The sequence below is a fragment of the Synchiropus splendidus genome, chromosome 17 (genome assembly GCF_027744825.2).
Source record: "Synchiropus splendidus isolate RoL2022-P1 chromosome 17, RoL_Sspl_1.0, whole genome shotgun sequence".
Classification (NCBI taxonomy): Eukaryota; Metazoa; Chordata; class Actinopteri; order Syngnathiformes; family Callionymidae; genus Synchiropus; species Synchiropus splendidus.
In genome coordinates, this window is record NC_071350.1 from 10,169,655 (window position 1) to 10,186,196 (window position 16,542).

Genomic DNA, 16,542 nt, shown 5'->3' on the forward strand with positions numbered 1-16,542 from the left:
AAATTACTACTGCATATGTTTACTATGTAGATTGATACACAGAGCTATCTTATTACTTATACTTTTATTGCTAAATTTACTGCTGTTAGGATGGAATTTATTAGCTTGTACAGATGGAAAATATTCCATATATCATTCTGGCACTGTTTTAAGCAAACTCTAGGTTCTTTTTAAGAAAATATTATTGACTTATTACATTTATTTTCCTTCCATATAAACAGCTCTGTCTGAAACTTATGAAGAAATGTGATCGTAATAGAAATTAAATACACATATTTGTGTAATAATGTTTCAAGCAGTTCCTGAACAAGCTACTCATTGTGTTATTGTGAAATAATGTCTCATATAAAATCGTGTGAATCATCAATCCTCAACCTGCGAACTCATTGAGTGAATCACTTTCGTGGGCTTCAATTACACTGTCAAACGCGACTGTGTAACCACGCTGATCCAGAGCAGTCAGCCACCAGCAGCAGGGCGCGAAGTGCTGCTGTTATGTAGTTAAATGTCAGGTTCCTCATTAACATTTGTTTCCCTCAAGTAATTGCTCTCTCCGTGGACCAGGAAGGACCATGTGAGGAAAAAAAGAGCTGCTGCTCTAGTTGTCAGACCAGTTTTCTCCTTCCGCTAGATTTGAATCATCTTTTAAGTCCAACATTAAGCTGTTGTTATAGTTATTACTGCGGCTGAATGCCAGTTCAGTGGAGACACAATACGTGTGTGTGTGTGATCGGGGGAGGAAGAAGATGCAGGGAGGCGTGGAAACAATTTAGACATTTGGGTTGGGCCATGGTTATAACTGAAAGAGATGGGAGGTGAAGAAGTGAGTGCAGACAGGGTGGATTGGGCGGAGACTGATCGGTGAGCTGCGACAGAAGAGGTCAGCTGTAGAAGGAGAGAACGTGAGACCTGACAGTTACTTTCAGATCCTAGCTATAGGGGTTGAAAGGGTGGAATCACAGAGTTGAAAAACTACAATGCGTTGTGGGCCAATTGTTTGAAACACCCTCACACTCTCACTGTGCTGTTTGTTTGTGACAGTTTGTTAAACATTGATCATGGTCCTAATGTGCTGTGTTATTAACTGTATATATAATAAATCATCATAAATCAATCAATACATGAAAATTTAATTTAAAAAATAAAATAAAGTTGATGTTAGTGAACACTCTTTTGCTCAGTTTATATTTTTTTGATATTTTAAATGCCATTACATTTGAACCTACCTACAATTATTAACGTTTTCCATTTCACTGACTGAAATGTGCTCCATTAAACCAGTTTCTTAAGAGTAAGATGCACATTGCGATCTGATTTTTGCTGTTGGAATACCTGAAATGGGTTTTGTCCTATATATACTGTATGTCCTGCCATTTTCAAGCTATGACCTTCTGAAACAACATCAAAGTTAAATACTGAATTGAAAAAAGCAAACAAAACAGAACACCAAAGCAGTATTTAAATCCATGACCCCCTTTTTGTGAAAGTAACATTATTAAGTGTCCATTTAAAAGGTTGCTAAATGTGGCCCTGAAATGCTAAACCAGCACGTTCGCGTTGTGTAGTGTAATTACACGGGTGGCACTAAGTATCCGCCATACAGGTGTTTCTTTAAAGGCAAATATGGCATGTATTTCCATTTTTATTGATACTTTCTGAAGTGCTTTTGCACTAAACGTGGCACAGCGACCTTGTTGTGCAAGGTAATATTGAGAGAAGCGCGATATTAAGCGCGGTTTCATCCTCCGAGGGGAGCAGTGCCACATGAGAGCCATCTTTACAGTGGTGGGCGTGCACTAGCTAGCAGGGTGAAATGATAAATGACGGCGGAGTTCTGAAGCGGAATATTCTTTTTTACTCTCTGGAGTCGAGTTAGCCAGCTTCGACTGAGTGAACGTCAGTGCTAAATCCACTCGTTTGTGCGGAGAAAGCGGCGCTGAGGTAAGAAAGCGCTGGACAAAGCGAGTTATTCAACTTAGAATTAACGCTAGCCTAAAGACAAAACGCCGAGGATCTGTCCATTTTGACGGCTGTTTCTGGCGTGGCAGTCCATCGGTTACCGGCGTTTTTGACCGCCAAGCGGCGGACGACAGGGATGTGTGGGATGTCGGGATGACAGGAAGATGGCAAACGGGGTTGGAAGTGAGTACCGTTGCTATCTGTTATCGGTTAGCGGCGTGTGTTGCTGCTATCTGCGGCTAACTGTCAACGCACGCTGCTACTTTTCTTTACATATCTTCAGTCCTGCATGTCACTATGCGTATGTTCGGCTCTGAGACATCCGGCGATGGCAGTAAAACTAAGTCTGGACTGAATGAACAATACCAGGCCTGGTGTTGGTTTCGGCTTTTGTGATGTAATACACTGTTATTATCATGATTCTCTGTCTATCATATGCAGAACACAAGCTGCTCGTCATTGGACCAACAGAGCCATGGTCGGTGAGGGAGAAGCTGTGTTTGGCCACATCTGTCATGAAGAGTGGCGACCAAAACTGGTATTGTCATCCATTTTCTGCTGAAATATTGATAAGATTCACTGATAAACAGGGTGCTGGAACATGTCCCAGCCTCATAGGACGAGAGGTGGGGGACACCCTGGACTGGTCACCGCTCTATTGCAGGGCACATGGAGACAGATGACCACTCACCACTTGAGTCATTGAACCGTCATTCTTTCTGGCCTTCACTGTTTGTGTGAAGCCCCACATTTGATCACACCGCATTAATACAGTTAATTTAACCATCTTTTTTTAAAAAAATGTTCAAAAACATAAACAATATTGCTCAAATAATTTCCTCCATTTTGGAATTCTTTGCCAGAAATTCAATTTTTCTAGAAAGTGAATTCAATGACGTGAATGTTTTGAAGTCCACAACAAAGCCATCTCTGCCCTTCTGACTCAGGGTCTCTGTAAGTCGAGCGATCAAACCGTTTGCAGAACCTGGACGCCCACCTGACTGGTTCTCCCAAAAGGTAAACTCTTCTTTTTGAAGTTAAAAAGGATGCACAATACCTCATTTTTTGAAACTGAACTTCCGCTTTCCTCCATCAGCACTGTGCCTCCAAATACTCAGAGCTGCTGGAAAACACAGAAGCCCCAAAGTGAGCAGCAGCTTCAGCATGTGTCAATTTAACAATACGCCTCTACATATTTTTGACTCATGCATCCTCGGCTTATGGAGAATAACAAAGCGTCCATTGTAACCTCCAGGAGGAAGCGTGGAGAGAAAGGTGAAGTCGTAGAGACGGTGGAGGATGTGATCGTACGCAGGCTCACGGCTGAGAGGATAGAAGAACTGAAAAGGTTGATAAAGGAGACGCAAGAGAGGCACAGGTAATCTGCACAGCACGTGTGTGACCGCTGTGAAGAAACATCCTGTGATGTACTTTCTTAGGGCCCTGAAGAGAGAGTCAGAGCTCATTCAAGCGGGACATCTAGACTCCAAGCTTGAGGAATTATGGCAAGATATTGTACAGTAAGTTACAACAAAGCTTCTGCTATTTTTACTACTGCTTTTGCTTCTTCTTATAATAATATTATTTGTAGTAGTAGTAGTAGTAGTAATAGTAGTAGTATTAATATTATTATTGTGGCTGTTGTTGTTGTTATTATTATTATAAATTCTATTTTTTTATGCTTTTATTTTGGCACTCACAATGTTTCTTTTATTAATTTAAATGTGCTATTTTTGTAAAACTATTTCCCCATTTTAGATGTTATCTTTCTTCATCTTGGATCCTGCGTCAAAACCTCCCAGTGGGACTAATAACATTGTCAACAGTTGTAGAGATTCAATAAAAGATCCCCTTGTGTCTCTCAGGAAGAAGAAACAGGAAGAGGAAGAAGCAGAAATCAAAAGAAAAACCACAGACGCTGCTTACCGAGGTATTTCCATCTGTTCTAGTACGGCTGCTTCATTCATTTGCAAAGTGTTTACTGTGCAAATGTTAAACCACACTCGGAAATGTTTGCGTGAATATGACTTGTACTGTAAATTTGGTGTTTTCAAATAGTGTGCTTATTATATTGATAGAATTACACAATTCAAGTAATATCACAGAATTTCTAAATTCAGTAATCTGATACTTATCTGGACTCAGCTGCAGCTAGTGATGGGCCAGTGAGGCTTCATGAAACAGTGTCTCAGTACCCAGTAGGTGGCACTGTTGGTTTAAAAATAAGTTGAAGTTTTATTGAAATGGCTGTTCAAATACAAAGATTTTAGAGCAGAGAGTGCCATCTTGTGGGCTCTGAAAATACAAATCTTGAGGACCGATCTTTAACTTTCACGTGACTTCAAAAGGATTGGTAATATTTGAGCAGAATTTTAATGGCAACAATTTTCCTCTTCCAGCCAGGCAGGTAGCGAAGATCGCGCCAAAGCGAGTGGCTGGCGTCACGCTGCATTCACCACCGGGTAGCTCTCCAAGCCAGGAGTTCTCGCACGATGACCCGCTTGAAAGCATAGCGATGGATTTTGTGTCCTCGAAAAATGTACGTCACAGTTGAAATCAAGTTTTCCTCGGTGGATATTAATATTCTGCAGGTGAAAGAGCAAGGTTGTGACTTCCTGGCGTCTCTGTCTCCAGTCTCAAGGTTCAACCAGGTTAATGTTATGTGCTGATTCAGCTGGGTCTGTCAGTGAAGACATCACTCACGTGTCACTTCTGGATGACACGACTCAAAAGAAGCTTCTGGTCCAGAAAGGGACCCCGCCACCTTCTCCACTTTTGTCTGAGCTGCTAAAGAAAGGGAACCTCCTCGCCTCAAATGCACGGCTAGTGAGTTCAAGTTCGATCAGTATATTGTAATAAATGTGTTTTTGAAGATTGTATTAAACCAAACTGAAATGGAAATTTAAAAATGCAGGTCACCTCACTGGTTTATGAAGAAGATATGACCTTGTAGATCCCCTATTAAATCAGTATGGAATCTGTGGATGCAAATCTAATGTAATTACATGTAATTACTGGGAAATGCTTTTTTCTAGCTAGGTGATGGTGACTTGCTGACCGCGACTAACATGACAGGAGTCCACGATTTGCAGCTGGTTTCGCCCTGTCAACCTCTATCTCAGGCAACAGGTGATAGTTTTGTCATTCTTTGAAATATGATCGAATATAGGGATGTTTTATTGCTACAGCATGTGGAATTTCATATGAACAAATATAGAAGCAAACACTTTGATTGGAACAAAAAGTATATTTTCTGCTGCAGGTGCCCCGATGCTGTCGCGTCTCTTGGAGGCTCGTCCCTCCCAGCTGGGTTTCATGGTCGGCACGGAGTCGGCGTCAAACACTCCCACCTCTGCTTCAACTCCAGTTGCAGTGCCCGGATGTACAGGTCTGCCCACGAACAGATGATCTTCAAAGAATGCGAAACATGTTGCATAATCTGTGAACAAAATGTTGGAGGCCTTGGATAAACAAAACAGACATGAAGAAGTAGAACACTTAACTGTACAAAATAGGGGTGGGATTCCTCCATCTTTGTTGTTGTTGTTAACATCCTAGCTGCGACGTGTCTTGTGCATCAGTTGACCACTAGTAAAAAACATGCTCTGAACTGTCTTAAAATTGACCCTGTCCACGCTGTAAACAGAGGTGGACATGATGATTCCAGCGGTTCCTCGTGGATGTCAACCAGCTCCTGCAGGCTTGAAGGTGTCAGAGCTCAGTGAGGAAGATGTTTCCGTGTCATATATGGGAGACGAACTGGACCTGAAGACGGTCGGAGACATCATCGCCATCATTGAGGACAAGGTGAATAGACAACCGAGGCATTTGGTTTATTTAAAAGGGTTATTTACATATGTTTTTTAGTATTATCTCAGTGACTTTAATGAAGTTGTTTCTTTTGACATGATGAAATGTCCAACATGTATTCTAATCTTTTTTTTATTGCATTTTTCTTCCTTTAAGGTGTTATTACACAGTTATTAACTGTATTAAACTGTATTAATGAATTTCACTGTAATAACACAGACAGTCTGTATGTACTGTAATTGTAGTTGTAAAAGGGCTTAATATAAAACCTTAGTTCATGTTAAAACATTTCAGCTGACTAACTTTGTTTTACCTGACGAGGTGGATGAGAGCGCGGAGGCTCTGGATGCGGCTGCGGTGGAGGCTGCTCTGTCGCTGTGTGAGGAGAACGGTCACGCTCTGCCGGCCACCTGGGAGGCCGAGTCCTTCCAGCCTCACAGCTCTCACCCCGCAGTGGCTCCGGTGGTTCCACAGGCGTCATCGTTTCCCAGCAGCCTGGCAGTGAAGACGGAAGGAACGGAAGCTCAGAACGGGACTTCCAACCCGCCGTATTCTCTGTGCGGCGGTCCAGATAACTGCCTGACAGCACTGCCCACGGGGTTCCGTGGTCTTCCGTCACACACCGTACCGCCATGTAATTCAAGGAGTTTGGATCACTGCCACAATGGAGCACCTCTGCAGCCTGAGGCCGTCGCTGGAGCCCTGGTGAACCATGAAGGGCAGCTTCCATTTGATGTCGCCGTGAAGTGTCAGAGTGAGAAATGGACGCAGCAGAGGCCCAACGACGAAGGTATTCACACGTAAAAAGGCTTGTTTACGACATAAAAGCTGACATCACTATACTTTATCTTGCTTATCCAGCACTTCAACAGAGTCCCATGGCAAAACTGGATGTTGTGGTAAATATTCTGGTCCAGATTAGATGCTTGGTCTTTGCTGTGATCGATCACATGGAAGGTCTCTGTCTCTCTCATCCAGGAAGCGAAGGATGAGGTCACCAGTCTCGGTGGAGAAGCGTCGGGGCTTCAAATAGACAGCGAGGTGAACGGTCGAGACGTGTGCGGAGAAGACGACGGAGACGCCATCGACGACTCCTCCTCGGAGCCGGAGCTGGAACCTGCCGCCAGCGAGAGTGAGGACGGCTACAGTCTCCACACGGCCTCCTCCTCCCTGCAGCTGCACACCACCGCAGACTCCATCCCCAGCAGCCCCGCCTCCTCCCAGTTGTGAGTTCTCTTCACCTAAAATTCACAGCGTTGAGGTGCGTGTGGTGCTGCGACCAGTTTATTTGCTTGCATGCATCAGCAGCACTGTTTGTTTAGAAACACTACCGTCACCATTGTGTAGTGGTATAACAAAAGTACACCCAGCTGAGTGAAAACAAGATGGAAGTACTGCTGCCTTGAGAGAAATACATAGCTAACTTTTGATCCAGAATTTCAGAAACATCTTTAGTTTGATAAGGAATTAAAATTTGCCACATTGTCACATGCTATAGTTATGGTAATTGTTGTAATAACTAAGTAATTAAACTTGAGTTACTGTATCTTTAGTCTGCTGTATACATTATATACATATGTGTTGCTGTAAAAATATTATATATATATATAGAGTATATAAGTGTATATATATATATAAACAATATATATATATATATATATATATATATATATATATATATATATATATATATATATATATATATATATATATATATATATATATATATATATATATATATATATATATATGTGACAAAATATTATCATTTGTCATATATCTCTCAACTCCAATTCTCTCTCTCTTACATTTACCTGAGTGGTTTACTTGCTGATACTGTTATAGCGACTTGGCAGTTGTGTTGTGGCAGGTGAAACTGGACCCACATCCTCTTGTCCTGCAGCAACATCAGCAGCTGTTCAACTCTGTGAACTAGTTCTGCTGGATTTTGCACGTCATTCCTGCCTCATGTTTCAGCGTGCGATTCCCTCTGTGTGTTTGTTGCGCAGCTCCATGTGCAGCGAGGACCTGGAGGCTCTGCAGGCGCAGAAGATCTGGAAGAAAGCCATCATGCTGGTGTGGCGCGCTGCGGCCAACCACAGGTCAGAAACCTGAGACGCTGTACAGAAGATGGCGTTTTTCTAATCTGGGCTGGTGTTGCAGATATGCAAACGTCTTCCTGCAGCCGGTGACGGACGATATCGCTCCTGGTTACCACAGTATTGTGCACAGGTACGTTGACAAACTCCACCCGGATGGTGCGGGAATCACTGGAGCTCTCTCCTGACAGGCCCATGGACTTGGCCACCATCAAGAAGAACATCGAGAACGGGTTGATCCGGACCACCGCTGAATTCCAGAGAGACATCATGCTGATGTTTCAGAACGCCGTCATGTACAACAGTCTGGATCACGACGTGTACCTCATGGCCCTGGAAATGCAGCGGGACGTCATGGAGCAGATCCAGCAGTTCCTGGCTACACAGTTGATCATGGAGACGTCAGAGTCCGGCATCAGCGCCAAGAGCCTGAGGGGCCGCGACGGCATGCGCAGGCAGGACTCCACTGACAAGGTGCTGCTCTCAGTTCTGGCTCAGAGAGAGACGTGTCGTGTTCATCCAACTCACCACATGACTTCATCATGGAGTCAAGAACCAATTCTCCCATTAGACTGCAGTATTGTTACTTCATAAACTCGGTAAACACCACAGTGAGCCACAGTTCTATATACCCACCAGTGTACACTATTGAAACGAAGGTCTACAAAACTCAAACATGAAAATGCTTTTACTAGTGATGGGTTTCATGAGGTTTCATGAAACAGTGTCCTATTTTCAGAGGCCACCACATGGCACTGTCTACTGCAAAATGTACATACTTGTTCAATGAAAACTCATATCAATCTAACTCAAGAGCACCATCTAGTGGCCTCTGAAAATTAGGACGGTGTTTCATCAACCCTGCAACACTGTTTCATGATACCTCATCGAGCCATCACTGGCTTTTACAAAGCAGAGGTCATTCTTCATCCTCATCTTGGCTCAAGTTTCTAAACTCATAAAAGACTCAGTTATGACGGTTATTATTTCCTCTCACAGGACTCTGTCTCCATGTCCTCTCCCGCCTTTCTGCTCTCTCTCTTTGTAAGTACCTTTCCGACAGCACCCTGTTATGTGTCTCGTCTTTCTAAAACAGACAGATTTGTTTTGAAATGTTTTACTAAGAAAGTAAAAAAATTCTTGGAGGAAGGTCAGTCGCAGAGTGTGGACTCTCATGAACGGTCCACACAAGCAACAGGAACATTGTATTCAATATTCGTGCATCATTTTTCTTCATCTTTTGGTCGTCATTTTTGTCTTGGGGTGATATACCTGTCTCTTTCTTCTTACACACATTCATTTATTTACGATTATTATTATTCACTTCTTATTTATTGAGTAGTCATGCATAAATAAGGTGACCTCACAATTATTTATATTAATATTCTTTTTCTTAGATGTGTCAGTTATGACTATGAATGTTTTTTAAATGTATTTATTTCTGAGCCAACTGCACTTACTGAAATATTATTTTTCAGTAAGTTTATTTATTTATTTTTTTTTTCTTCATAATATTTCAAATATAGAAGTTTATATCTACTAACCAAAAAAAAAAAAATTATTTGCTCTGTTTTTCATTTTTTAAATGGATTTACTGTAGAGAAAAATGGGCGTAGATATTCTCAAAATGTGTCTCAAAAATGGTCAACTACATTTTTATTCATGCCATAATAGAGAATTATTCTGTGGACGCTAAATGTAATATTTATACTTTCACTTAGTGTTCATCGTCGAATTTGCTATAAGCTACTGGTTTTCTGCGGCGTTACGGGACGTTTGGTTCTATAAAAAATTAAGTCACGTAAACGTTTCTGCTGCCACCGTGATGACGTGTTCCTGTGTGATTTCCAGGACGGAGGCACCAGGGGGCGCCGTTGTGCCATAGAGGCCGACCAGAAGATGAAGAAGTGAACACCAAGGTGTCCACAGCTGTATGATGTGAAACCTATTTCCTGTCAGTTGCACTCTACACTCGTGCAGTGTTGTTCTTTATTTGCACTTCTGTAACTGCAAGCGGACGGACAGAGACTGTCTCCCAGGCAGAAACGGATGAATCCCTAAAAAGACAATTCAGGATGACGGAGGAGGTGGGAGCTTCCTTGGCTGTAGATTACTCGTCTTCGCCCGCACAGATCCTCCTGACCAAGAGACGTTCTTCACAGGTGGAACTTCAGGTTAGTGCGACACTAATATGTACAGGCCAAAGAGTTCGAATGCTCGTCCATCGCATACTGACTCCATCAACAATCAAGTTCTTCATTTCAGTGTTGATTTTGAACCTTACTTTCGTGGCTCTTAACTTTGACAGTATTGGTTTTCTATCGGTTTTATCGTCGCGCTGTATTTTCAGTGAAACAGTACTTACAGTATGTGGATGTTGTGTTTTTGTGGTAAAAATTAACTATTTGTTTTGTGAACTTTTAAGTGTTACAACAATAAACCTTTATAAACGCACTCTGTATTCTTTTGTTTTCATTCTCACACTACCTTCAGCAAATACATAAAGTTGTACATTTTTGTAGCATTTTAATTATTAAAAATGTTCCCCATTTTTATTTTTATTGAACTTATCCTCAGTAGTTTTTTTGTTAATAATGAATGAAGGCAGATTATTTTTTGGCTCTTTTGTTTTGCTTTTTATTACATAAGAAAAGTGGCTTTGACTCTGTATTGTTTTTCCTGATTTAGCAAATAGCATTTTCAGTAGGTGAACTTCAACATAAAAAAAAAAAATGCATTGAAAAGTTCGTGTTCAGAAATGTATGGGCCATTTCTACTGCCAATGGTGAATTGAACAAGTACTATAAATGAACTGCTGAACACAGGACAAGCTGAATGAGTCAGTTGGACACAAGTATCACTCTGGTTACATCTTTTATTCTGTTATTTTTGGCGAGAAACAAGGTGTCATGTGATGTCTGACTGGGACCTGGTTCTGACCTCAATCCCTTTTTTTTAAAAAACCAAAATGGGAAACTAATAAAAGACTCAGCGCATGCAACAATGACAAACGTTTGATTCATAACATAAAAGTGCCTGTGATGAACCTGAACGCATCACGACGATCGCATGTAAATTTGAATGAATGAATCACATCTGAGCGCAGCCTTCGATAATACTGACACATAGGAACACAACTAAATAAATACAGACGAAAAGAGTTCCAAATTAGAGATAAAATAATTATGCAAGAAAAGTTTAAATTATGAAGAAAAGTGAAGGACTCATTTTCATTCAGAACGTGTGTTTTCATGTTCACAAGATTGTGTCAAAATGTTTTTTTTTGGAAACTTTGCGCATGGTCTCTGAACATTGACGCAGGTAAAAAAAAAAAAGGTCCTGTTCACAGTGCAAACGTAGTGTTCCTATTTCCTGCTTGAGTGCCACCGACGCTCTCTCACAACTCAGCGAGGAAGTTGCAACTTGACCCCAAAAAAAGTTAAACATCTCCACCGTACCTCTGGAGTGTCGCTAAATAAGTTAATATTTCACGTCTGACTTTTGTAATAATAATACTGAAGAGTCAATTAATAAATAAAACCTTCAAAAAAATCGCAGCAGAAACAAACAAAATAAATACTAAACAAATTTAACATGACAGACCCCGGAACCAGAGTCGCCTTTGGATTTGTCATTTCTATAAGAAAGTTCAATATGGGACTTGGTGCTTCATGTCCGGGTTCGAGCAGCTCGGGTTTCTACTGACGGGAGAAAAAGGCACATTGTTTTCCAGCTGCGGCGTTCCGGAGCCCAGAACTTGACCTTTTGTTTGATAAATCCCGCCGTGAGTTTGAATGTGGAGTTCAGGAACAGTCCGTTAAAAAAACAAAAACAAAAAAACTCTCATTTTCCTCTCTGACGTGAGACCAGTCGCTGCAGTTTGTCGCAGTTGTCCAGTCTCATGGACTCGGCCTTCTGCTTCAAGCGCTCGTCTCGGTACAGCTGACCCAGATTCGCCAAATCGGACTCTGGAGAGACCAAGATTAGTCAGCATCCTGTCGCTTAAAAACCGAATGACAGACTCTCACTGAACACAACTCATGCAATGAACCCACAGTGCTTATGAAGCAGAGCTAGTTTTTCAGACACGAAAGTTCCCCTCGTCGCAGGGTGCACTCCACACCAGAGGGTGGCGGTACCGCACCAACCTGTCCCCCCTCCCTCACACGCTGCTCTTACTTTGCTGCTTCTCCTTCCAGCAGCTGCTCTGAAGGTGCTCAATGTAGTCGCTCTCGATGGTCTTCTCCAGTTCGTCCAAGGCCGCCCCGCGATACTCCTTCTCGAACCCTTTGTCCACGTAGTAGGGCACGCCCATGTGCTGCGTTTCCCTGGACACCACCAGCCCCATGGCCCTGAACACACCACACTGTCAGCCGGGGTCAGTGGGGGCCATGTGACGGGTCACTCACGGCTTGTAGAAGAGGCTGTAGGGCGGGTTAGTGGCCATCATCTGCGTGAACACCGAGATGAGGATGAGCACCAGCACCGGCAGCAGCTGCAGCAGCGCTGTGAAGGTGTTCTGTGGGCAGAATGGAGAACATTAGCCAGACGTGGGCTGCGCTGATGTGCTGCTGTCACAACGGCAGAGCGACTCCAGCGACAGTTCTTCATCAGAAACCAATGATTTGCTATGGCGAGCGGCTAAAGCTCTGGCTGTTGAATAACTTGTGAGTCACTGACTTGACTCTGGTTCTCCTCCACCACCTCCTCACGTCTCTCGAAAGCACGTCGACGACGAGGCTGGTAGAACTGGGAGTAGGAGGCGCCCTGGTTGGTGTACACGTGGACGTTTCCTGCGGAGGGACACACTCCTGTTACATCAGTAGCTGGATGTTGAAACGCCCGTCGGTGGGTCGTGACTGAAATCTTTCCACGTTCCATCTGAAGCTGCGTCGCAGGCGCACCACCTGGGTGAAGAGGCCCAGGCTTCCCTCGCCGCAGAAATCTCTTGCAGCGAATCAGGGAGCATAACAATGCATTACCATGACAGCCAACGGATGCTATCCCTCAAGGGTGCGCCGGGTCTGCCCCGGGGCCTCCTCCTAGTTCCATACACCCAGAACAGCTACGGAGCATGAGGAGCAGTGAGTCCACTTTGAGTCTCTCCCAGTGTCCAGACACCACGTTGGAGGACTGATCTGTCAGTCAACCTACTGGCCAGGAGGAGGATCAGCTCCTCTCACGGGGCTTTCCCACTACGCCACAGCGCTAGTGCTACTCAGCACGGTCGGCCCTCGCCTTACTTGGTTTCCCACTAGAATAAAGGAGGGATCAAGGAAGTAATGATGATGAATCTCCGATATCCACATGAAAACAATGGAGGCATCCTCCCTCAACACAAAGAAAACCTTTGCGGTTTCAAGACTTCAAATATGGCGGTTCTATTTGGATGGCTGCTCAGAGGTGGTGATGCTCAGATGTTTGTGGGCTATTTTATTTTATTTTATTTGCTCTCCAGACGACACAGAACCTTTGTCAGTGCAGGAGTTCCTGGTCCACTGATCACACTGATGCACAAGACACGTGGCAGCTAGGATGATAACAACAACAACAAACATGGAGGAATCCCTCAACAAAAGCAAACAAAAGCATCTGTTTGTTTCTGTTCAGGGATGTTTTTGCTACACAATGACCAGAGTTTCCACTACTCTGAATGTGCTTGACATTCTTATAACATTGAAATACTATTTTCAAGACATTAAAAGAGCTTTAGTTTCAATAAGGTGATATAAAAACTTGAATACAGCCACCATTTATTGTGCTATTGTCAAACTGATGCAAAATAAACAATATTTTGTTGTTTAAATGTCTGAATGGCTCCATCATTTGATTCAGTAACATACCAAATTCATTCAAATTGGGAAATGTGGCTTCTTGTGGCAAATATTCTTATACCATTAAACAGCCATTAATAGAGATTAATTCATCACAAATTCTCAAATTAATTCAATTCATTTTTTTCATCAAATCCCACCCCTAGTTTAATGTAGTAATAAGATAACAGGGTTGGAGAGGTGGGCGAACACAGATGGGTTCTCTCACCTGTAGGGAAGCGTCCGCCAAAGAAAATGTTGAAAAGCTCCTCAGGAGAAATGTCGGCCTCGAAGTCTCTGTGGAAGGTCCGGTAGTGGCCGTGGCGACTGTGGGCGTGTGTCTGTTGGGAGGCGCTTGAGGCCGCAGACTGATCCCCGTATTGATCGTACTGCTGTCTCTTCTCCGGGCTGCTCAACACGGCGTACGCATTACCAATCGCTAAAAGAGAGCGGAGATTAAACAGTGAGCAGCCATAATAACGTGAAGGTTACAACTATAAATAATGGCGCTCTGCGGTGCAGCATTCGCCACTGAACCAACACGGTCTGTGGGATGTGATAAAGCCGTCTGACCTTTAAATGCATCTGTGGCTCCAGGAGCAAAGTTCTTGTCGGGGTGGAACTTCAGCGCTAACTTTCTGTAAGCCTTCTTCAGATCCTCATCGCTGGCGTTTTTGGGAACTCCAAGGATCTCGTAGAAGTCCTTGCATTTCTTTATTCTGGAGGGAAACAAGTCAGTCAAGTCAAACACATTAGCGGAAGCTGGGTTGCTAGGATTCTCAAACCACCAAAATGTGGAGTGTCATCTTCATCATCATCGTAACTCACTATGCCTACATTGTGAGCCTTTAAGATTGACAACACACTCCATCAATATAAACATGACAACAACAAATAAAAAATGTTGCCTTAATACGACATTGAACTAAAACCACACAGCTACCGTAAATTCGGAATATTAGCTGCACCCTCTATCTTTAAGAAGGAAAATATATCTTGTTCATTCAAAAGCCACACCGGTCTATAAGTTGCGGGTGCAGTGGTGCTGTCTGCACCGTAGAAAGGTCAGTGGTGCTTAAAAGGATGACTTCTAAACTAGTAGTGAAAACATAGTCCAGCATCTAAACTGAGTCATGAAACAAACTGGGCAATGTTCTGAACGTGAATCATGAACTCCTCACATCTTTAATTTTCATTAAAGCACTCAAAATGTGCTGTTTTTCCACTGTGTGTCCGAAGTTCTGACACCACTGCAGGTCTCAGCTGCTGCTTCTCATCTCCTGTCCTCCAGGAGATCGGCTCATTTGGCGGATACACAGGCAAAAACAGCGCATATGGAGCGCTTAAATAAATAAAACGACTGATGATTTTATTGGTTTGGTGTGACGAGGCGCAATATTTTGGCAGCTTGACACTCTTCCGCCTGTATACGCTGTACACAGCGAGAAAAAGTTGTCCGGAAATTGCAATATGTTTGGATTGTTTAACTTCTTGAATAAAGACCTCTAACACAGTGCCTGGGTCGACAACAGACGTTATGAATAAACCACTGCGGCTGTGAGTCGGTACCTGAGGACACCCTGACGCTGGTCTTCAGTGTAGCTCTTGTTTTCATGTCCATTCATGTGAGTCGACTCGTTGTTCTGGATGTCCTCGTCTCTCCAGCCTGCTGGTGGTGGAACGTGATTTGTGTCCGGAGCAGCTGCGCCTCCATCTCGAACGATGGCATCGATGAGCACTGAGACAGCAGATGGAGGAAGAGTGTATTCAGTGCTTCAGGGGTTGGAGTGATTTCCAGCTGCTCGGAACAAGAGGAAGGGACACCCTGGACAAGTTGCCAGTCCAATCACCTATAGCCAGACAACCACTCACAACTTCACAGTGATTTACTGTGCTTTTCCGGACAGAGGGAGGAAACCACTGTCAGAGAAATGACATGTTTCTACCTACGAGTGCAACTAATGGACACTGCAACTTCACCACTAGAAGACGTCGTATGAATAATTTAGAAAAGAGACAAGAGGTTATTGCATTTTAAAGTGGGAATTAAGGGTATTATCCATCATACGCGACTATTTTATGGTCTTGCAGCGAAACAAAACTCTGTCTTGCACAGGCAAACTCGCAGGCCACTGCGTACTCTTTCTGAGTGCGTTAGCAAAACGTTGTGATCTAAATTTACCTCTGGCCCGGGTGCTCGGGTAGATGTTCTGGGCTTCGTACAGCAGTTGCAACGCTCGAGAGTTCTGCCCGCACCGTAAACACAGCTTGGCCTTCTCTATCAGCCGGTCCGCTTCGTCTTTGTCCATGTTGGAGTGAGGCGGCATTCGGTCGCTTCTCTTGAAAAGCAGCTGTATTCCCGAGCAAGGTGCGTCAATATCATACGGCAGGTCGAGCTGCAGCCAGCTAGCCCGCTAGCTTCGGTCACTCTGACGCCCGGAGGCGACGGAAAAGGTTGTCAGGCGGCAAACGGACCCACAACCGAGGCATTCTTAATAAAACAACCAGTGAATATTTCCCCCTTTTGTCCGATAAATATTATTTCAGGAGCAGCCCAGTTCAACGCACAGCTGCTGCTACTTCTTCGCCGTCTTTAGGTGTTGCCGTAAACAAGGCGCATTACTGCCACCTACAGGGTTGGAGCGGCGACTTGTCGTACAACCTCCTGCTTAGTAAACATATGTGTTTAGATACATTTGTTTTCTTAGGTCATCTGACTCGTTTTGACTGCAGTGTCATGGGTGGTAATTCTATTAAAGCTGTCTCCATATTCGAGACACGGTGGTTCCCCTCAAAATTTCATATTAATGAAATGTAAATGTAAATTAATAATATATAATAATATAAATTAATAATATATA

The 16,542-nt window shown here is 43.3% G+C and overlaps 2 protein-coding genes across 5 annotated transcripts; one reads left to right on the plus strand and one right to left on the minus strand.

The window, feature by feature from the left end:
* The first annotated feature begins 1,681 nt into the window (after positions 1-1,681).
* On the plus strand, positions 1,682-10,316 carry LOC128748840 (bromodomain-containing protein 8-like). 4 transcript variants are annotated; one of them, XM_053847851.1, is made up of 21 exons: positions 1,683-1,941; positions 2,049-2,142; positions 2,401-2,497; positions 2,907-2,976; positions 3,056-3,105; positions 3,215-3,337; positions 3,399-3,479; positions 3,825-3,889; positions 4,359-4,498; positions 4,594-4,785; positions 4,995-5,088; positions 5,222-5,347; positions 5,606-5,766; positions 6,091-6,559; positions 6,631-6,668; positions 6,748-6,995; positions 7,779-7,871; positions 7,933-8,001; positions 8,060-8,342; positions 8,868-8,912; positions 9,720-10,316. In XM_053847851.1, the coding sequence occupies exons 2-21, from the start codon at positions 2,124-2,126 to the stop codon at positions 9,777-9,779; spliced, it is 2,523 nt and encodes an 840-aa protein (XP_053703826.1). In that variant the 5' UTR covers positions 1,683-1,941; positions 2,049-2,123; the 3' UTR covers positions 9,780-10,316. The 4 variants fall into 4 exon arrangements, with proteins under 4 accessions (XP_053703827.1, XP_053703826.1, XP_053703825.1 ...); XM_053847850.1 differs by having other exon boundaries at positions 1,684-2,142; XM_053847853.1 differs by lacking the exon at positions 2,049-2,142 and having other exon boundaries at positions 1,684-1,941.
* Positions 10,317-10,734: 418 nt separating this feature from the next.
* Positions 10,735-16,280, minus strand: dnajc18 (DnaJ (Hsp40) homolog, subfamily C, member 18). The gene is made up of 8 exons (XM_053847098.1): positions 15,864-16,280; positions 15,251-15,419; positions 14,255-14,400; positions 13,911-14,120; positions 12,549-12,661; positions 12,278-12,387; positions 12,048-12,220; positions 10,735-11,836 (listed from the first exon to the last, which is right to left on the minus strand). Exons 1-8 carry the CDS (start codon positions 16,006-16,008, stop codon positions 11,712-11,714), a joined length of 1,191 nt encoding a protein of 396 aa, XP_053703073.1. The 5' UTR covers positions 16,009-16,280; the 3' UTR covers positions 10,735-11,711.
* Positions 16,281-16,542: the final 262 nt, after the last annotated feature.

Coding starts and splice junctions, on each gene's coding strand:
- LOC128748840 (XM_053847851.1), top strand. Junction 5,089..5,221: donor ACCTCTATCTCAGGCAACAG/GTGATAGTTTTG, acceptor TTTCTGCTGCAG/GTGCCCCGATGCTGTCGCGT. Junction 5,767..6,090: donor TCGCCATCATTGAGGACAAG/GTGAATAGACAA, acceptor TTACCTGACGAG/GTGGATGAGAGCGCGGAGGC.
- dnajc18 (XM_053847098.1), bottom strand. CDS start 16,008: ATGCCGCCTCACTCCAACATGGACAAAGACGAAGCGGACCGGCTGATA. Junction 14,121..14,254: donor AGCCACAGATGCATTTAAAG/GTCAGACGGCTT, acceptor GCTCTCTTTTAG/CGATTGGTAATGCGTACGCC. Junction 11,837..12,047: donor CTGGAAGGAGAAGCAGCAAA/GTAAGAGCAGCG, acceptor TGGTCTCTCCAG/AGTCCGATTTGGCGAATCTG.